Source organism: Mandrillus leucophaeus, unplaced genomic scaffold (assembly GCF_000951045.1).
Source record: "Mandrillus leucophaeus isolate KB7577 unplaced genomic scaffold, Mleu.le_1.0 Scaffold566, whole genome shotgun sequence".
In the NCBI taxonomy this organism is placed as follows: domain Eukaryota; kingdom Metazoa; phylum Chordata; class Mammalia; order Primates; family Cercopithecidae; genus Mandrillus; species Mandrillus leucophaeus.
This window is the reverse complement of record NW_012106097.1, coordinates 928,288-951,710: the sequence shown is the minus strand read 5'-3', so window position 1 is coordinate 951,710 and position 23,423 is coordinate 928,288. Positions and strand designations below refer to the sequence as shown.

Genomic DNA, 23,423 nt, shown 5'->3' with positions numbered 1-23,423 from the left:
CAACCCAAATGTCCATCAGTGACTGACTGGATTAAGAAAATGTGGCACATATACACCATGGAATACTATGCAGCCATAAAAAAGGATGAGTTCGTGTCCTTTGTGGGGACATGGATGCAGCTGGAAACCATCATTCTCAGCAAACTATCGCAAGAACAGAAAACCGAACACCACATGTTCTCACTCATAGGTGGGAACAATGAGATCACTTGGATACAGGAAGGGGAACATCACACACTGGGGCCTATTGTGGGGAGGGAGAAGAGGGGAGGAGGGACGGATAGCGTTAGGAGATATACCTAATGTAAATGACGAGTTAATGAGTGCAGCACACCAACATGGCACATGTATACGTATGTAACAAACCTGCATGTTGTGCACATGTGCCCTAGAACTTAAAGTATTTAAAAAAAAAACAAAAAACAAAAAGAACACAAAACTTTATGCAACTGAATGAAAAAAATAAAAAAAGAAATCATGTATTTTGTAGCAACATGCACGGAGTTGGAAGTCATTATCCTAAATGAAATAACAGAAAGTCAAATACTGCATGTTCTCACTTATAAGTGCGAGCTAAACAGTACATACACGTGGATATTCAGAGTGGTAAAACTGACGTTGGAGACTCCAAAAGGTGGGAGGGTAGGAGGTGTAGTGAAGGATGAGAAATTACCTAATGGGTACAATGTACACTATTTCAGTGATAGTTACGCTGAAAGCCCAGACTTCACCCCTACACAATATATCCATGTAACAAAACTGTACCTGTACTCCTTAATTGTATAAAAATAATAAAAAAAAAGAAAGTTAAACCTTCCAGCATAATGGGCAAAGGACACAAATAAGCTAGGCAATTCGTGAAAAAAATTATGCATAGCTAATAAATACATTTTTAACTCTAAGAAATGTTAATTAAAATGGTGAAATTCCATGCAAAATCTAACAAATTGGTGAAGATTAAATAAACTCAGTCAAGATAGGAGGAATAAGCCCTCTAAAATATTGTTAGTGATATAACAAGAAGAGATCAAAGAAGACAATTAAGAAGGTGAACAAGAAGGTATCTACAAACATACCCATTTTTTTATATTAGCAAAAATATCTGCCAAACAATGAGGGATTAAAGGAATTATGACATACACATACAATAAAACATAATGTAGCCATTAACAGATTATAGAAGAATACTCGATGACATGGAAAATGTGTGAAACATTTTTTAAATAATAAAAAAACACGTAGGCTTGCAAAATTCTAATTTTGTTTTAAAAAAGGAATACAGTATATTAGTATCTATATAAACAAAAAAGTAGAATGACATAAATCAAATGTTAAAACTGTTAGCACAGGGTAATGGTATTACAGATGAATTTAATTTTCTTACTGGTTTTCTGTATTTGCCAAATTTGTACATAAAAATGTGCTGTAATCAAAAACCACTACCTGCTATAATTATTATATATTTAAAAAGTTATAAAGAAACTCATGACTTTAAAGAGAATTCTTAAGTTCTCACAGAACTGTAAAGATATGACATACATTCCAGCTTACAAAAAGAAGTATTTGTCTTCTACATATGCTGCAGTAGGCAATCAATGGGTTAATTGGCAGGGTACCAATTTTTAAATTCTCCTCTGCTAAACAAAACAAATTAACATTAGAAGCTAGTTGAATTATCAATGGTTTGAAAATATTCTTACTGGCAAAACAAGTAGTAACAAAGGCAATAAATACAGCAGTAAACATTGTTAGAAGGTATTGACAGATTTTGAGGGATGGATTTTTTGAGCTACTTGGACAGAGAGAGCAGAATGAATGTCTCTACAACTGAGGCTTCTGTTGGTCTTGGAAGCCAAAGTCTGGACTGGTAGGAATGAGAGAAGTGGCCTCTGCCTTTGCAGGGAGTTAAGTGCTCGCTGAGCGCCCATTTGCAAGTGAGCCAGTTTCCAAAAGGGAGCATTAACACAAAGAAAACAACAGGCTGCGGTGCAGTGCCCTTCCCAGAAGAGCATAAAGTCCTGACCTTAACTATATCAGGGCCACCTGCTGCATCCCACTATAGAGGCTGCACCAAAACTGCCTCATGGCAAATATAGTTCTAGAATCATAAAACTGTGGACTTCCTGCAAAGGCCTAGAGTTGGGAGAGTAGTTAGGGTGTTCCACAGCCAGTGGGGAAATGAGTGTCTGTAGGGAGCAAGGGAAAGAGTGAAAGGAGATGAGATTATATTACTTGTTCCTTGTGAGATAAGAAGCCATTGGACAGTAGTGACCAGAGAAGCAACATGATCTAGAAGGTTCTAGAGGGACCACTCTGTTGAGAATAGACAACAGGCGACGCGGACAGTTACAGCCCAGCCCTAGAAAGTTCTAAATAACACTTTACTGAATGGACTTATTTAGGATCACACAGCCTAAACGAGTCCAGTTTTCTAGCCCAGTATTCTCTCTGCTTCACCACAGATTAGTTTAAAAGTAGCATCTTCTTGCCAAAGATCAGGGATGTCTGACACCTGGAGTCATTTTAAACCTGAAAACAGAAGTTCCTACATTTAAATTTTACACCAGCAGTCACTGGCATACTCCCTCAATAATTTTTATTATATCCTTGTATTACTGGAATTAATTTGATGTTAAAAACTTAAATGGAAGCTGGAGGGTTTGACCTGGTCTAGTCCTAAATCAGTTAAGGACTAGTATTTAATTGGCTCACGTCTGTAATCCCAGTGCTTTGAGACGCCAAGGCAGGAGGGTCGCTTAAAGCCAGGAGTTTGAGACCAGCCTGGGCAACACAGCGAGACACGGTATCTACAAAAACTTTAAAAACTTAGCTGGGTGTGGTGATGCGTGCCTGTAGTCCCAGCTACTCGGAATGCTGAGGCAGGAGGATTGCTTGAGCCTAGGAATTCAAGGATGCAATGAGCTGTAAGCGCACCACCACTGCAGTTTTTTCTACTGCACGTGACAGTAATAAAAAGCTATTAAAATAAAAACTATTCACGTACCACCTAAAGTCATTTCTCATACTACTGGTGGTACATATCCTATATTCTGGGACACACTGTTTTAGACGAAGAAGAACCTAGGATGACCCGTGTGTTCAGGGCCAGAGTTCAGCGCTGCGTTCACCGCTGCAGTGGAAATACATCAGAGAGACATACTTTGGCGGACTGACCTAAAGCACTGTAGCCGAAGTCCTTGGGCAAACCGGCCAGCTTGGTACTTTTCTCCACCCATTACTGAAGGAACCGTTTCTGTATCTTGCACAATGACAGCCATTTCACTGTCACGCTTTCCCAGCATACTCCGGTCATTTATGTTGGCAGAGCCTGTAAGGAGAAACAGCGAAGCTGAACGACCTTCCTGACCTCGCAGACACTGTTGGTTGCCCTCCCCACTCAATTGGTCCTTGCTAACAAAACCGTAATTTTGTCCAGGTTATCAAGGGAAGATGTGTTTTTAGGGAGGTGGGGCCCTCCTTCACCCAGGGGTGAATCTTAATCAGCCTAAGCCAGCCGTGGTAATTTCATTATTTTTATTAGTGACTGGCTTAGAAATGGGCTCTTGACATGGTGCTAGCCAATGTGACATGAAGGAAAGCTTCTGAGAAAGAGTTTCCCCTTTGTATAAACACACAAAAAATGGATTCTGTCTCTTCCATCCTTTGGATATTTTGGCTTGAAGGGTTGGAAGAAGACATGATTCCAGGAGCTGCTGCAGTCATTTTACAACCACTAGAGAACAAACAAAAAAGCTTTAAAAAAAATGCTAAGCAGAAAAAAGAGCCAGGCATGGTGGCTCAAGTCTGAAATCCCAGCGCTTTGAGAGGCCAAGGCAGGAGGATCGCTTAAAGCCAGGAGTTTGAGATCAGCCTGGACAACATAGCGAGACCTGGTCTCTACAAAAAGTTTTTAAAAAGTAGCTGAGTGTGGTCAGTGCCTGAGTGACGCGTGTCTGTAGTCCCAGCTTCTCGGAATGCTGAGGCAGGAGGATTGCTTGGGTCTAGGAATTCAAGTCTGCAGTGGGCTATAAATGCACCACTGCACTTCAGCCTGGGCAAAAGAGCAAGACTTCATCTCTAAACAAACAGAAAAACAAAAATTAAAAAAGAAGGAAGATTCTGGGTCTTTAAGTCATTCAGTTAGCCAACCTTTGAATAGTCTTACCTTCTGTTGTGTGAAATAATTTATTTTGTACATTGTTCCTTATTGTTTCACACACTTCTAGTTGAGTTTTTTCTTTTTTTGTTTTTTCTAGTTGAGTTTTCTCTCTTGTGGCACAAAAGATTCTAACTGATATAATCATCAAGCACTTGAAAAAAGGCATGCCTACCAGTTCAGTAGGAAAGATGGCTTTGCTTTTGGAGTTAAGAATCAGGCTCTCTGTAGACTTTAACTCATAGTCACATAACTGTGAATGTCAAAACTCAAGAGTACCTTCATAATCAATAGAGTATAATGTCAAATACAGATTGTCTTTTGTGGCTTTGGGCTTTCTGTTTTCTTGCCTCCCTCACTTGTGTAGCATGCCAATAGCTTCTGTATCAGTTTTCCTCCATTCTATTTTTTAAAATTATTAATTCTCTTTATTAGCTCAATACCTTGTTCATTTGAGGAATCTATTTTATTTTTAAATCCAAATGAGCTGAGAATGTTGACTTTCACATATGAAGGGCAAATATTTTGCTATTAGTTCAATCTGTACTTTCTGCAGTCGTCTGCTGTGTATTCAGGAACCTCATCATATTTTTTTTTTTGCATTAATCTCTGCAGATTCACACGTTTGAATCCTTGAGGTGTCCTACAAACGACAGAAAGGGCCTGACTATTCTTGTTCCTCTTGCTCTAGCTGCAACAACTCCACTGCTTCTTCAGACGTGGAGCAGAAGAGGCAGGTTGAACAGGCATCCCGGAGGCCCTCTCACTGGAGCAGCCAGAGCTATAAGGTGACAGCAGCCCTGCCAGAGCTCAAAGGATGAGATGAATGAGACAAGCTGCCCTTTCCTGAAGAGACTTTACTGCCTTTTGCCAGAATATTGTCACGTAGTTAATACCTAAAGCTATGATGACTATGGATGTGAGTGGTGCCCCATGGTGCCCTGGGTAACACAGAAAGGATTGAGCACCCTACAGAAATGTGAGAATGCTACTGGAGTGCTGAAAAGTGGGAACCTTTGAAACACTTTGTTTTGTTAGCAACAAACCATCCTTTATACATATACTTACATCGTGGTTATGCTATAAAATTTGCAGCTATATCTTTGAGCTTGACAGTTGACCCAACATTAACTTGGGCAATTCACTTAATCTTTCTCAGCTTTAACATAATCTTTCATAAATTGAGAGAATAATATAGACCTTGTAAGGTTGTTGTGGGAATTAAGTAAGACCATGTGACAGCACTTAATGATTTATAAGCTGCTCTACAAATGTTAATTATTACTGGCATTATCATCAGATCCTTGTTAACTCTATAATATCTGCACCGGAGAATGCTGCCATAGGAACTGACCATTTGATGGAACGTAGCATTTGTTTAAAGGAGCCTCCTCTCTGGCTTAATCGCCCCATGTGTGAACTGTAGGAACCCATAGTGCTACTTTAGGACTTTCACTGTGCCCCTGGAGCCAGCAGAGGCCGCTGTCAGGCGGGGACTGCTGGGCTGAACTGACATCACTGCTTTGTTTAGGGTCAGGAGAACCCGGGATGGGAGCCAGCCTGGAGAGCTCCCTCCACACACACACTCTCCCACCCACCCCCATTCCTCTCCCACCACGGTGGGCCCCCACATTCCCAGTGTTCTGAGCTGGAATTATTAGACAGAGGGTGTGGTTCTTGTATTTTAAGGGCCAAAATGGAGTTACTCAGAGCACTGACTCTTCACCACATTAAATAAGTGTGTTGGCTACTATTTAATAGGCATGTGAAGAAAGAAATGAGAAAATTTTAGATGAATGAATAAATTAGATATAATAAGCTATGATGGATGTAAATGCTCCCTCCATTCATTCCTGTATTCTGAAAATCAAATTCAGAACAACAGTTGTAGTATTACCCTATTTTTATATAACATATGAGGAAGAAGACAGAACAAGAGATCTAGAAAGATACACACTGAACTGTTAACAATAGTAGGTGCTTTTCAGTGAAGAGACAGAAGAAAATAAGGGGAGTTTTGATCTTTTACTCTATAAACATCCTTGTTGTTTATATGACCTATTCTGAGTCTGCTATTAGAAAACAGTCTAAAAATTGTGAAATACGGCAAAATACAAAAGGCTATATGAAACCATGTGTGTAAAACTTAAGCAATAATAAAATAGTCATCACTGAATTTATTACCCAGGCCAAAAACAATATTACCACATCCCAGAAGGCTTTGTGCACCTTCCCATGCATGCTCTTCCCTCCCCAAGAGGAAGACTTGATGTTTAATTTTGTATTCATCACGCTCTGAATGTTTTCCTAAACAACAAAAGGAAGAGTTTATTTCTGACTTGTTTTTAATTTATATAAATGGAATCATATAGCAGATAGTCCTTTGAGATTTGCTTCTTCCTTTCAGTATTATGTCTTTGAGATTTATCTGCACATAATTATAATGCATTTCTTTTCCTTGAATGAACATACTAGGGATTTCTTTATTTATTCTGCTATTGATGGATGTTTGGGTTGCTTCCAGAGTTTTGCTGTGATGCACAATTCTGCTGTACATAGTTGTGAATTTGTTTCTTGGTACAGACATGTGTGAGTTTCCTAGGCTCTGTATGTAGGCGTGGGTTGCTAAGCTGCAGGGTGTATGACTTTACTAGATAACACCAGAATGTTTTCCAACTTATACTCCCAATAGCCGTGGAGGGGAGTCTGTATTGCTCCACAGCCATGCCAATCCTCAGACTGCCCCACTTTTAAATGTTTGCCAGTCTGGTATTTTTAAAAACTCTTATTTGTCTCATGTTAATGAGAAGGAACATTTTTTCATATGCTTATGAGGCTTGGGTATGTTCTTTTTGGTGAAGTTCCTATACAATTGCTTTGCCCATTTTTCTTTGGACATTTGTTTTTTCTTATTGATTTATAGGAGTTTTTTATGTGCTCTGTATATTAAATGGGTTGCAAATATCTTATTTCAGTTTGTGGTTTATCTTTTTATTCCCCTTTACAGTACTTTTAATGAAGAAATTTCTGAATTTTAATGCAGTTGGATTTATCTTTCCTTTCCTTTGTGGTTTGTACTTGTTTTGTGTGTCTCACTCAGAAATTGTGAATCCTTATGTGGTATGCAGAATAGCAGCTCTCCAAAATGTCCATGTTCAAATCTCCAAAAACTGTGAATATATGTTCAATGGCAAAGGGGAACTAAGGCTGCACATGGAATTAAGGTTGCTAATCAGCTAACTTTAAAAATAGGGTGAGCAGCCTGGATTATGCAGGTGGACCCAATACAATCATAAGGTCTGTAAAAGTGAAAGGGAATCAGACTGAGTTATGATTACAGAAGAATGGGTTGAGACTTTTGGGGGTTTTTCAGAGATAGAATGTTGCTGACTTTAAAGGTGGAAGAAGGGGCCATGAGTCAAGGAATGTGGGCAGCCTCTAGAAGCAAGGAAATGGACTCTCCCTAATGGCCTCTAGAAGAATGCAACAGCCCTGCTCACACTCTGATTTTAGTCCTGTGGGACTCACAAGACTAAACCTACTAAACCTAACCTACTGAAGTGTCAGATAATAAATTTGTATTGTTTTAAGTTACTAAGTTTGTGGTCATTTGTTACAGCAGTAATGGAAAACGAACGCACCAACTCTACCCCATTTTAGTTCGTTTTAAAGGAAAACTGGTTCTTCTATTGAGCACACTGGGCGACTCTGTCTTCTCTACCTACTTGTATTTCCTTTGCCTCCAGGTCAGAGGTTCTCAGCTCTGACCACACAGGAGCATTACCTAGGAAGGCTAACAAGGAAACTTTTTAAAAATACCGATGCCAAAAACCAAACCAAAAAAACCCAGATGCCTGACCCCAAACCAGACCAACTAGATCATAATTTCTAAAAATAAGAACCAGGCATTGGTATACCACTTCATCCCTGTATCCATCGTCAATTCATATTTTTGTTTTGATCCATTTAAAAGTAAATTGCAGACATGAGGAAATATCCCCCTCTTTACTGGGGCAGCCCTTCAATTCCAGACTCTCATCTGCCACAGTGAAGCCTGCCCTTTAAATCCTGAGACTCATGACCTCGACTTAGTTTCTCCTCCTACTCATACTTGTTGATTGCCCCTGAACCTTCTTGTTCCTGTTCGGCCACGTCCATCCTAGTGTTTCTGTTCTCATATGGAAGGAGTAGCTGCCTCTCCTCCAGCCCGTGATCTCTGGGAGGGCAGTGGCGCTGTTTTATTCACGTATCGCATCTCTCTATTGTGCTTTGCAGCAGGTTAGTGAACATTAAAAACAACCATTTCACTTAATCATCAGGATAGGCTTAAATTTTACTTGAAGGGTAGCTTGGCTTTGTTTAGGAAACCAAATAAATGTGTGTCTGGTTAAAGGCTAAAATTAAGATGGGTAAGAAAACTGGAGTTGGTCACAGATTTCATGACCAGCAGGGTTACCCAGGGCCACAGGCAATTAAAGCTATGCACAAAAGCGATCTTCAGTGTGAGAAAACAAATATTTCCTCATGAGGAGTAAAGTGAAGATAAACGGTCATTTTTCTCATGTCAGCTACTCAATCTTTCTGGCATAAGTTTGCCATGGAAGAAAAATAAATCATACATTACTTAAATCTCCTTTAAATGTTTAAATACTTGCCTAACACCTGTAACATATTCTCAAACTAACTTCTCAAATTCCTCTCTGAGAATTTTAAATACTGTTTTCTGTGTTAGGAACTTAAATAGGGTGAATGTGTTAGAACAGTAACAATAAACCTGCTTATTCTTGAATTTCCACCAAGATAAAAAGAACAAAAGAAACTTTGGATTTTTTTCCTTGGGAGAAATTGATTCTCTAAGGCAGTTGGGGAAGGAAAAAAGGAATTCAGCCTCCATGGACTAGCAAGTAAGACCTCTTTAGACTCCCAGGGCCACATCCTCAGTTTCAAGAGAATGTGTAAGAATTGTGTGCAAAATTGATAAAGTATTGCTAAACAAAAGAAATTGGAGTCTTTGAGGGTTTAGAGACTTTTCCAGAAAATAAGTCAATTAAAAACCTGAACAAATTTATTCAACTGTTAGCTCTGTTACCGAAAACTAATTTGTATTTATACTTCATGTAAAGTAAACGAGGCTAAAAGTCAAAATGACCTTTCAAAAAAATATTTACATCTGTCAGTTTTTACTTCAAGGCTTCTGAAATCTTGGTGAAGAAACATGTGGCTTTGTTTATTTTCATTTTTCCATTTCAGGAAACATCAATAGTTTTTATTTCTTACTGTCATTGTCAAATTTAATTCAAAAGTATTCTGAGGTTTGCTTTTGAAGAGCAAGTCAGAGGAGCTCAGGAGAAATAAATGAAATCTTGTGTATTAGAGCAAGTGGGGGAAAAAAATAAACTCCTAAAGAGCTTTTATCCCTATAGACCAGGAGATAAAAGAACAATACTTTTTCATGTGCTATACAAATATTAAAAGTAAGTGTGTGTGTGTGTGTGCGCGCGCGTGTGTGTATCTCACCATACTGTGGTTTACACAGTTTCTGGCTATAGACGAGGAGATAAAAGAACAATATTATTTTGATGTGCTATACAAATATTAAAAGTGTGTGTGTCTGTGTGTGTGTGTGTCTGTGTGTGTGGTGTGTGTATGTATCTCACCATACTGTGGTTTACACCGTTTCCAGCTTTAGAACTGTTTCTTTTCTCTTCAAATCATGTTCCAGATAAGACAGTCTTACTACTCTCAGATATGAGATATTTTTCCTTTTCTCGGTGGAGAATAGAAAGCATATTTATTGTCCAAAATTTTCAAAATACTCCATGGCATTTAGTTTCTTGAATAATAGGAAAGTATCTTATTCAAGCTGATAAACTACATTTTATTTGAAACAGATGAGCAGAATTCCCATTAGTGGGAGATATCTCTCTAAATAACATGCCCCTCACTGGTTACCTCATTTATCTGGTTGGTCATCTCCCTAAATAACATGCCCCACACTGGTTACCTCATTTATCTCGTTGGTTATTTATACTCTGTCATCCTGGACTTCCAATATGCATTTTATACAATATTAATATTAGAAGTCAAAATAATTCAATGATGGAAGAATGAAGCTTTCTGTGTGTATAAAAGAAGGAAGCTGAACATCTACCTCTCTGATCAAACTAATCTAATTTAGGTAGAATGTACAAGTTATTTAGGAGAGTAACTCTCCTGAATCTGTCAGTGGGAAGAGACCTTTGGAAAAATCCTCTGTGTATCCTTGACAAGAAAAGACTGCAGACCTTAGTGTAGGGCTACGTCCCACCATTAGTACACAATACCCACTTCACCCACGCACATCAACAAAGTTGGACTGCTCTACATCCTAATTAATGACATGCAAAACATACATGTTAGGAAAAATAATGGCATGCATAGAGGCAGCAATACTTTACCATCCTTCTGATTTCGACTTTTGTACAACTTCAGATCTGTGGTAATGGTTAGGTGGACGTAGTGTAAACACATACGAATTACCACAAGGTACTCACTTAAGATACACTTTCCCTCCTCATTTATCCCCCCACCAATCCCTGAAATCTGGGCACTTGGATTGTAAATAAAAATAAGGGGATAGCCGGGTGTGGTGGCTCAGGCCTGTAATCCCAGCGCACGGGAGGCTGAGGTAGAAGAATCATTTGAGACCAGCCTGGGAACACAGTGAGACTCCCATCTCAAAAATAGCTTTAAAAATTAAAAAAAATAAGGGAGTAATAAAGAATTAGTGAAATCTGGCACATTATTGGACTGCCGGGTTAAACAGCTGCCCCTGGATGCTGCAATTTTCACGAAGTCCCTTTAATTGCTCTGTATCTCTGATTCTTCATAAATAAAAATAGTTTAGTCCACAAAGAGATGATAAATGCTTGAAGTGATGGGTACCGCAATTACCCTGATGTGATTGTTACTCATTGTATGACTGTATCAAAACGTCGTATGTACCCCACAAATATATACACCTATTCTGTATCTATAACAATTTCAACAGATGGGTTAGAAAGGACATAAGAGAAAAGGATAGCTTCAGAAATGTTTTAGAGATGATGTTACTATCTCTTTCAAATGCAAGGGAAGCTTAGGAGGAATCGCAGCAAACATTTTTGCATGGGGTAAGTCAACTGGCAAGGAATACAATAATAGACCATATACTGTACTTACCAATAATAACAGTGTTATCATCAGCAATTAACAACTTGCTGTGGACATAGATAAGCTCGGTGACTAGGTTTCCTTCGAGCTCTGCATGTGTTCTAAGACCACAGAATGATATGTAATTTATCCACTGATTGCCAACTGCAAATTTAAAAAGAAATTATTAAAATTAATGTGACCAAGCTCAATAAATATACATTAAATCTTATTGTTTCTCAAAACATACTACTTGGATTGTTCAGAATAGATTGTATATTATATGTATATTTTTTCTATTTCAGAATTCATCCAGGATTTTTTTTTGGTATCTGAATTTCATATTGTCAATCTGAATGGCTCTATATATATATATTTTTTTTAACTGAAGTGTCTTCTGTCTTCCCTTTGCTAAGGCAATCCAAAAAGCTATTCGAATATGAACATTTTATTTCAATGATTTGATGAGTTAACTACTGAAGAGTGATGGTGAACGCTGAGCCAGAATAGATTAACCAAGACTTCAGTGTGACATTTGCTTCTATCCTGCTTGACACTTGCTGCAGTTTGAATCAGATGCAAGGTGTGTGACAAACCACCTGATGCTACATCATTTGTAGCACATTCAGCATGAAGCATCAGTTAAATTCTGCAGACATTGGGTAAATAAAAATATTGGCAATAAAAACCATTCCTCCCTTTAGATCATTAAAATTAGGAAACAGAAGAATCCTTACTACATTAGACTTAGAATTTTCTTCAGAGCAAGCAGCACCAGGTTTGTACTTTAAAATATTGCCCTCCATCTCATCACGTGGGGGCCATTCAGATGATGAGAAGAAATGCATTCCATACTAAGCCAGCTCATAATCATGACCCCTAGTGTGAGTGTTAGTCACAGGATTTTACGGTCTTTCTCCCACACAGCAGTTGTCTTGGATAAGCAAAGTCTGATACCAAGAATAAATGGAGTGGAACCAAACCATCACAAATTCTAATATCAAGAGAGCATACTTTTTTTTTTTTTGGTCTTTTTTTTTGTCTTTAAGAGAATTCGAAGCATAGAAAGGTGGCAGTTCATCTCCCATTTACTGAAGTTTCCATTTATTACTGATGGTTTCTATTTTGCTACTGAAACTATTCAGTGTTTCTATTAAGTCTGGGTATCTTGGAAAGAAATCCATTCATAGGTTACGTACAGAGATGCCTGCATTTAGAGATAGCTTTCCCCTCATATACATATGAGTGATGTTGTATAGCTGTGTTTGATGAGAGTTGAAATGTTGGTATACTAGTGCATCGTGTGTAAGAGATGCATTTCTAAAAAGTTTCATGTAAATGAGATTTTTGCAATCAACTTGTTCCCCTATTTGTTAATGTTATATTGGAAAGATGCTTCATCTGAAGAATCACCTCCTTTTTTAAGTATTTTCTGATCCATTTCCTTTATTAAGCCCCTCAGACCTATAAAATTCCTGGATAACGTTTCTAACATAATGCCTAGTATCTTACAAATATTTATGTAATCCTCAATTTATTCTACTGTTATACAGGAACTGGATCTTACACATCTTGGTATTCTTATCCATTCACAGTGCTAAAAAAAAAAAAAAAAAGCTGAATAAATGTGTGCCAGCTGAAACTAAAAAATATTTTACCTTTTAATTTCTCTGTATCATCTACTCTCCTACAGCTGCATCATGATCTAGAATTTATAAGTTTAAGATACAAAGCAGCTTTTCAAAGGAATCATGGAGCAAGTCCTTTGCTAAAGTAAGTATTTTTTTATAGTAATTTCCATTAAAATTCACATTGAACAATATAGAAGACCAGTGGTTCTCAGAGTGCATGAAGACCACCTCTATGGAACTTGTTAAAAGCAGATTCCTGTGACTATTCCCAGAATTCTGATTCAGCAGAAATCAATTCAGTAAGTTCCCTAGGGGATATTGTTTTTGAATGACACTGCCATAGAGCTTTGATAATTATTTAAGATTAGTATACACTAAGAAAATAATACACCATGACCAAGTGAGATGTATTCCAGGATGCAAGTCTGCTCAATATAAGGAAATCCATTATTAGACATTAAATTGACCAATCTAGGGAGAAAAATAATTATCTTAACAGATGCTGGAAAGCTTTTGACACAATTCAGTATCCACTCCTGATAAAAGCAATGAAGAAAGTAGGAAATGATGAATACTTTCTTAACATGCTGAAAAAATATATAATATATGTATTATACATTTATATGTATATGTGTATATAATAATTTCAATACTATTTAGCATTGCCTTGGAAGTATCAGCCAATACAGTTGTGTAAGAGAAATCATATAAAAAGTAAAGTCATCCCCACTTGCAGATACTATGAAAACATAACTGAAGAATCAGTAATAAAATTATATCAAATAATAAAAATATTAAATATAATAACAGGATATAAATTAACATATAGAAATCAACAGCCTTTATACACACAAAACAATAACCACTTAGAGAATATAATCACAGACAAAGCCCCATTTAGAATGACAACAAAATAAAAGAGATAAACTTAATGGTTCATGTGCAAAACTTTTATAAAGAAAAAGTTAAAACACTATCAAGACACAAGAGTAGACTTGAGCAAATGGAAAGATTGCTCTTGTTCTGGGATAGAACAATTTGGGATAGAACAATTCACCATTATAAAGATGTCACCTCTTCCCAGGTTAATTTATAAATTTAATGTGATCTCATTACATTACATGAGATCACATTAATGTAATGTAATCTAATGTATTGTAATGGAAAAAATATCAACAAGTTTTCATGGAGTTAGATAACCTGTAGTTTGTATGGAAAAAATAAACATGCAAGAATAAATTGAGAAAAACAGAAGAGAAAAGCTATGAGTCATTAGCCCTATCAGATATTAACATATACTATAAAGTGTGTATAATTAAAACAGTGCAGATCTAGCAGATAAATAGATAAACCAGTGAATGGGATAGAAAGTCCAAAAAGAGATGCAAATACATAAGGAAATTTTGTATATGATAAAGGAAACAGCTCAAATGATAAGGACGAGGACTTTTAAATAAAAGGTGCTAGTACAGTTCCATAGCCACCTGAAAAAGATAAAACTCCAAAATTTTTTTATCAAGAATAAACTCCAAATGGATCAGAGATAAAAATGTAAGCAAATGAAATCAGACAAGTGATAGAAGAAAGCAAGCGTGAATTCCTCTCTACCTCAAATGTAGGAAAGACTTTGTAAGTATCCAAACGCAAAAAAAAAAAAAAAAAGAAAAAAGAAAAAAAGAAAAGAAAAGATTGGTAAATTGGTTAGATTAAAAAAATAACAACACATTTGCATGACACGAAACACCACCAGCAAAAAACAAAAGGCAGAAGACAAATTAGGAGAAAGTATTTGCGGTATATGTCACAGATAAAAGAGGTGATAATCCTAACATATAAAGAACTCTAAATAATTGAAGGGAAAAGAAAATCAAAATCTTAATAGAAAAATGGGCAAAAGACATGAATAGACAATTCACACACAAAAAAGGTACATTTGAAAAGATATCCATGTTGACTCATAATGACAGAAATGCAAATAAAAATGACATTGAGAAACCATTTCATATCTAATAAGACTGGCAAAAAATAAAAAGTAGGACAACATATTCTGTTAGTGAGAATGGGTTGAAGCCAGACTCTCATATACTGGTGATAAAAATGCAAATTTGTACAAATTTTTTGAAGGGTCATTTAGCAGTATCTAACAAAGCTACCTATGTGTTTACCTCCTGACCCAGCAATCCCACTCTAGAAATTTACTCTAAATATATACCTCCAACAAATAAGAACATATATGCATATATATTAATATATACACAGTTACCCATTGTATATAGTTCTATTAGAAACATATAATTGTTGTTGAAGTTAATCTAACTGCTCCTTCATAACAAAGTGATTGAATAAACTATGGCAAATCCACATATGGAACACTATGCCGTGTTAAAAAGAAATGAAGATCTCTGTGAATTAATATGGGGTGATTTCCAGGATATTCTGTTAAATGGAAAAGAAAAGGTGAACAAGAGAATATGCAGTATATTTTTTGTGAAAGAGATCGGGAGAAATAAGAACATATACACTTATCTGAGCATTTTTCCAAGAAGAAACACAAGATTAACCTAGAAACTGATGAAACCAGTTACCAATAGGGGATGGATGAGTACAGGGTGAAAAAGATAAAAGGTTGGGGTAGAAACTGAAAGTATAGAGGAATGGCATTTATCTAAATATACTTTTTGTATAGCTCTGGCTATTGGAAGCATAGCTCATGCATTCAAAAAAAAATAAGAGAGATTTAAAAAAACCCTGACATGTAATATTAACCAAAGCAAATGAACCAAACCAAATGAAGTTAATAACATAATCCAAGCAAATGAAGTTAACAACATAATCCAACTACTTTTGATCACAGACATTTGAGTGTACACCCTTAGGCTAAAGGCAAAAAACACTATAAGCAAATGTTAAACTCTAGTAAGTAGATTCATTTTTCACAGTGGTATGGGCCAGCAATCCCAAAATTATTTTCTGTGTATTGTAAGGTTGAGGAAATACATAAATATGCTGCGGATTAGGGAGCTGTGTTTCTCACTGTGAAAGAAAGGAGGTATAAACATAAAGAGAAGGATGACTAGAAGGAATCCTATGTTGTGGGATTGGAATTGGAGGTATCCATATGACAAGAAAGAGAGAGAACAGGTTTGTGTGTGTGTACAGAGGCCCAAAGTAGTGATATTCTAGTAGCAGTGATCACATCTAGCACCCAGATTTTGCTTTATAAATACAATTTTTCACTAAAATAACCTAGGTTCCTTGGAGAAATGGCTGATTGCAGGGCCAGTGTTGGGAATATATGAGTCTGAGACACCTTGTTGTGCCAGTAAAAGAAGACGATTACTGGGGACATGTCCAAAAAACATCAAGCCACCTTTAAAAGGCCCTCATTGGCCAAACCTGGGCAAGCTGAACTCCAAGATCTTAACTCATTGAATAAAAGAAGCTGTAAATCCATACTAATATAAGTACATAAATGGGGAAAAAGGGAAAACTTTCCTTACAGTAAAATTCCAACTAATTAATTTAAAAGAAACTAATAAATGTAGAAAAAAAAGATGGAATCAGAAAGTCAGCATTTGGTAACTATCACAATAATTGATTCAGAGAATGATTAACACATGCTAAAACCAGGAGGTCAATGGTTGATAAGAAGCAGGATATTTATATACACCTAAAGTGTTTTCCTACAAAATACTATTAATTATGAAGGGGAAAATAGTGGAGAATTCTGGCAGACACCACCTTCACTAAGTGATCAAAGTTAACATAACCAGTAAGGTTGTTCCTGCTATGTTACAGTAAGAACACAACCTCACTTCTGTGATACTGCTCCAAAAAAGCATAACCTAAATCTAATTACGAGAAAACAACGGATGTACCCAAATTGAGGGACAATCTACAGAGCAACTGGTCTGTACTCTTCAAAAACATCAAGATCAAAAAGCTCTGCCACCCCCCCAATCAAAATGATTGAAAGATAATTTCAGATTAAAGAAAAATAAAGACATATGACAACTTAATGTCACAAATGATTGTGAACTGAATTCTAGCCTAGGAAAAAGCCTTCTTCCCTCTTTTGCTATGAACATTCCTAAGACAACTGGCAAAATTTCAGTAAGTTCTATAAACTGATAACAGTATTATATCAATGTTCATTTATTTTGATAATTGACCTATACTTGCTTAAGAGAATGTCCTTATTTTCTCAGAAACACACATACATATTTAGGGGGAAATTGGTATCATGGCTGCAACTTATTCCAAAACGACTCAGAGTTAAAAAAAAAAAAAAATTCCCAACATCTATATATCAATGTATCTTTGTATTAAGAGAGAATGATAAAGCAAAGAAAGTAAAATTATTACAACATCTGGGAAATTAGGATGAAGGATATATGGCAGTCCTGGAAGTTGTTCTATAAATTTGAAATTATTTCAAAATTAATTTTTTTTTAAGATTAATGATACTGACTAGCTGTCAGCAGCTTGAAGGTTTAGGCCATGTCATATTTGTAATTTTCTAAAGCACATCTATGTGCCATGTCAAAGCAGGCCTAGAGAGTATCAGCAAAACATCACTTAGTAAGACAGCCTGTCAGCCCACAGTCCATACCTACTTCCCACTCATCCTTGACTATGCAATAATTCTTATGAAGTAATTAAATCTTTATTTCTTCGTGAAAAATGGCCTTGGGAAGAGAGCTAACAGTTGGTACCAGTAACATGATCTAAAAGAAAGATAATGGTTCCTAGCCAGAAAGTGGACATTTTGGACAAATGCGAGTGTGGCCTGCCAAATGCTATGGGGACGCCCATTTATGATGTGAATAAATTCACCATGAACTCTATATGGAAAGAAGAAAAAACAAATAGAGAAAATATTTCAGCCAGTACTTTATTCTGTGAAAAAAACTGGCTCAACATGTAATAGGTACAAAGTTGGTGATGTTAATTTATGTTATGAGGATATACCAGAGAAACATATGCTTTTTGAAGAAAATATAAGCAAACCAGGAGCATATACAAGCATTAATGTGAAGAAATAGATAAACAAGTATAAGAAAGAGTCCCAAGTTATATAATGTCATGGCGGTATCTGAGAACCTGGAGATTTATTCAGATCCCAGGACATACCTGTTGTGATCATCGGTGTGTGCATCACACACACCGGGGCCTGTCAGGGGAATGGGAGGCTAGGGGAGGGATAGCATCAGGAGAAATACCTCATGTAGGTGATGGGTTGATGGGTGTAGCAAACCACCATGACACGTGTATACCTATGTAACAAAACTGCATGTTCTGCACGTGTACCCCAGAACTTAAAGTATAATAAAAAAAAAAAAAGAAGAGAAATTCAATACAATAGACTCGATATTTATAAGAAAATTTCGTGAAAGGACATCAAGAATTGTTACAGGCTTTTGTTACTTAAAAACTGGTAGCACTTGGTATATGTACATATCTAATCCTGATTGAAAACTTCTGGCCCTTAAATCATACTAAATTGGCTGCTAATACCGAAATTAACAAAAATTATAAAAACGATAAAGAAATGCTTTAAATTAAACATTAAATCTCTGAAGACTGGTGTATCAGATAATTACATACTAATAGTTGCTGGTTTTCTTTTCAGGAATTTTAACATATTCATAGCAGCAGTTTTGTTATTCTAAATAATTAAAACAGTAGAGAACTATATTTCTCTATCCAATTAGAGATTAGCTAGTCCATGTATTTAAAACCCACTACATATACAAAAACAAAGCCAACAATACAACCTTGCACTTTAGAAACAGGCATTATGTAATTAATCTTTTCTCTTTGTCTAGCATATGAACATTTTCCCCACTGAGATGCCTTATTTTTGACTGTTCCCAAGGTACTTGGAAATCTTTTTACAAACAGGCTTAGCATTGAAATTACTTCTTGTGTTAAAATCCAATTTGTACCCTTGAATAGGCAAAGGCAGGAAAAGGGTCTAGAGCCAAAGGAAATACCTTATAATAAGCCCAGGACATTTTTACTGTTGAAAACGTAATAGGCTTGTTTTGATTTTTTGTTTCTTCTCCTATATCCTCACCTGTGCTTTTTTACAAGCCACTGCCAGCACTGAATGGTTTTCCCGATTTTACTTTATCAATATATCTTTTATAAATTTACTCATTCACTGTCATCTTCATTTTAGGCCTTCAGAAAACAGAGAGAGAGATAATACTCCAGCAAATCCCTGTCCTACATACAATGAGATATAACTTTTGGAAGTATTCGTTATTGGTGATGTACATATCTTTTGTCTAAAGTTGTTTTCAAAAGTTTTGCAGGTTGAGCAGACCATCAGTGAAAAATTGCTGAACACACAACACCAGTATATGTATATTTTGAAATTATATACATGTATTAAGACTTGTCACTATTTTTAATTTGTCACTGTTTTAAATTTGTATTTAAAGTTTCCAAATCATTTAAAAATTCTTACAATTTATAAATTTTATACTATAAAATTCTCTTCTTTAAAGTGTACAAATCAGTATGTTTTATAAGTAGTACATTCCCAAGGCTGTACAATCATCACCACTATCTAATTTCAAGACATTTTTATCACCCCCACAAAAATCCCTATACTCATTAACAGTTACACCCCATTCCACTCTCCCCTACACCCTATTATTCTACTAACTGGCTCTATGGATTTGCCTATTGAAGACATGTTATAAAAACGAAACCAGACAATATGTGGCCTTTTATGCCTGGCTTCTTTCACTTAGCGTAAGGTCTTCAGGGTTCATCTGTGATGCAGCATGTGTCAGTTCAAGCCTTTTTACATCTAAATAATACTCCACTGTATGGATACACCCCATTTTGTTGCTACATTCATCAATTAATGGACATTTGGCTTTCTGAATAATGCTGCTATAAACATTCGTGTACAAATTTTTGTGTGGACATTTGTTTTTAATATCTGAGTAAATGTTAAGGAGTAGAACTGCTGGGTTATAGGGTAATTACACTTAACTGTTGCGGAACTGCCAAACCGGCTTTCCAAAGAAATAGTACCATTTTTCATTCCCAACAGTAATGTGCTAAGGTTCCACTATTTACACATCCTTGCCAATACTTTATTATTATTATTGCCATCCTAGTGAATGTGAAGGTGTGAGGTTGTATTGTGGGTTTGAGTTGAATTTCTAGTGATTAGTGATACTGAGTTTTCTTTCACGTACTTATCAGCCATTTGAATATCTACTTGGAAAAACACCTGTTTAGATCCTTGGCCCATTTTTTCATTTTTTGAGTTACTTTTATTTTTATTATTGAATTGTAAGAATTCTTTATACATTCTGTACACTAGTCCCTTATATATATGATTTGCAAACAGTTTTCTCCCATTCTGTGGGGTGTTTTCACTTCCTTGATAATGTTCATTGGAGCACAAAGGCTTTCGAGCTTTCATGTTTGATGAAATCCAAATTATCTATTTTTATATGTTTGCTTGTGCTTTTGGTGTAAAATCCAAGAAGCCATTGTCACAAGGATTTGTGCCTATTATTTTCTTCTGGGAAATGTATAGTTTTAGTTTTTATATTCAGGCCTTTGATCCCTTTTGAGTTAATTTTTGTATATGATATGAGGTAGGGGTTCAACTTTTTTTTTTTCTTTTTGCACGTGGATATCTAGTTTTTCCAGCACCATTTGTTGAAAAGACTATTCTTTCTCCATTGAATTGTTTTGGCACCACTTTGCTGAAATTTAATTGACCATAATCATAAGAACTATTTTTAGATTCTCAACTCTATTCAGTTGATCTGTAAGTCACACTATTATTGTAGGTTTGCTGCAAGTTTTGAAATCACGTATGTGACACCTCCAATTTGTTCTTATTCAAGATAGTTTTGGCAATGCTAAATGCCTTGAAATTTCAAATTAACTTTAGGATTTGTCAATTTTTTGCAAAAAGGTAGTTGGGATTTTGATAGGGATTGTGTTGAATGTATAGATAAATTTGGAGAGTACTGCCATCTTAACAATGCCAAGTCTTTCAATCCATTAACAGAGTATCTTCTTATTTATTTAGATCTTCCTTAATCTCTTTCAATATTTTATTATGTTCAGCATATGTATCTTCCACTGCCTTTATTAAATTTATTGCTAAATATTTAATTCTTTTGATGCTATTTTAAATCGAATTGTTTTCTTAATTTCATTTTCAGTTTATTCATTGCTAGAGTATAAAAGTGAATTGATTTTTGAATATTCATCTTGTATCTTGAAACATTGCTAGACTAATTTATTATCTGTAATAGTATGTGTGAATTCCTTTGAATTTCCTGCATACAAGATCATGTCATCTATAAAAAGAGGTAGTTTTATTCTTCCTGTTCCTTTCCCTTTAAAAAAATGTATTTGTCTTGCTCAATTGTTGTGACTAAAACCTCCAGTACAATGTTGACAAGAGTGAACTTTCTCATCTCGTCACTGATCATAGAGGAGAAAGCTTTCAGTATTTCACCATTAAGTATGATGTCAGTTATATGTGACATCTACAAATACCATTTATACGACTGAGGAAGTTTCCATGTATTCCTAGTTTGTTGAGGTTTTTTTGTTTTGTTTTAATTATTTTGCCAAATAATTTTTCTGTGTCTAATGAGATGATTATTTGTGGTTTTTTTCTTTGTTCTATTAACATGCTGCATCACACTGATTGATTTTCAGATGTTAAAACCAACCAGGCATTCCTGGGAAAAATCCCATTTGGTCACGATGTATAATCCTTTTTATATTGTTGGATTCAGTTTAGTAGTATTTCACTGAGGAATTTTGTGTGTACATTCACAAGGAATATTGATCTGATTGATCTGTGGCTTTCTTTTCGAGATGGAGTCTCACTCTGTCGCCCAGGCTGGAGTACAGTGGTGCAACCCCGGCTCACTGCAACCTCCGCCTCCCAGGTTCAAGCGATTCTCGTGCCTCAGCCTCCTGAGTAGCTGGGACTACAGTTGCAGGCCACCACGCTCAGCTAATTTTTGTATTTTTAATAGAGATGGGGTTTCACCATGTTGGCCAGGATGCTCTCGACCTCTTGATCCTCCTACCTCGGCCTCCCAAAGTGCTGGGATTACAGGTGTGAGCCACCGCACCTGGTCCTTTTCCTTTATTATAATGACTCTGGTTTTGGTATCAGGATAATACTGGACTCATAGAATGTGTTGGGAAGTATAGTAATACATTGCTTAATGATGGGGATACATTCTGAAAAATGTGTCATTGGGTGATTTTGTCACTGTTTGAACATCATAAAGTTTAATCACACAAACCTACTACACTAATCATATAGTCTACTACATACTCAGGCTATATGGTATAGCTTATTGCTCCTAGGCTACAGACCTGTACAGCATGATACTGTACTGAATACTGTAGGCAAGTGCAACTTAGTGGCAAGTATTTGTGAATCTAAGCATAGAAAAGGCATGGTAAAATCATGGTATAAGAGACCAAAAATGATACACTTACATAGAGCACTTACCATGAATGAAATTGCTCTGGGTGTCAGTAAGTGAGTGGTGAATAAATGTGAAGACCTAAATTATTACTGTGCACTACTGTGGACTTATAAATGCTGTACACTTAGGTTACATTAAATTTTTAAATTTATTTAAAAATAAAGGAATTGTACCATGACATGAGTATGACTGTGGCATAATTTGGTGATAGGAATTTCTCAGCTCCATTATAATCTTACAGGATCACCATCATGCTGCAATCTGTTGTTGACTGAAATGTCATTATGCAACATGTAACTGTATTCCTTTCTCCTATCTATTTTTGGGGGGAAGTATATGAAGGATTAGTGTTAATTCTATTGCAGATTTTAGAACTAACTAGCAAAGCCACTGGGCCTGGGCTTTTCTTTGTAGGAAGATTATTGATTGCTAAATTAATCACTTTACTTGTTATTGCTCTATTTAGAATTTCAATTTTTTCTAGAATCAGTTTTGGGAGTTTGTGTCTTTAATACAATACCATTAATGGTACATATCAACACTGGGCCAAGAGGTGTCCATTTAATATTGTTTCTGAGTGTATCTGTGAGGGGTTTTCTGGATGAGATTTGTATTTGAATCCGTGGATTCATTAAAGTAGATTGCCCTCCCCAATGTTGGTGGGCATCATCTAATCCACTGAGCGCCAGAGGAGATCAAAAGACAGATGGAAGAGGAATTCATGCCTTTTGATTCTTGCTTTTCTGCTTCTGTTGGAATCTCGGTCTGCTCTTACCCTTTTACTGCGATTAACACCATTGGCTCCTCTGATTCTCAGGCCTTCAGACTTGGATGAGAATTACATACCCAGCTTTCCTGGGTGTCCAGCTTGCAGATTGTGGAACTTCTCAGCTTCCGTAATTACTTGAGCCAATTCCTCATAATAAATCTTTTCATATATATATGAAAGATAGATATATAAAA

The 23,423-nt window shown here is 36.1% G+C and overlaps 1 protein-coding gene across 1 annotated transcript in view; it reads right to left on the bottom strand.

Annotated features, from left to right (window-relative positions):
- The window catches only part of PLD1 (phospholipase D1, phosphatidylcholine-specific), a 175,302-nt gene that overhangs the window by 8,561 nt on the left and 143,318 nt on the right, over positions 1-23,423 (bottom strand). The window contains exons 24-25 of the mRNA XM_011998296.1: positions 11,357-11,491; positions 3,175-3,328 (exon numbers count right to left, since the gene is read on the bottom strand). Coding sequence (XP_011853686.1) covers positions 3,175-3,328; positions 11,357-11,491 — 289 coding nt within the window. The remainder of the gene's footprint in view (positions 1-3,174; positions 3,329-11,356; positions 11,492-23,423) is intronic.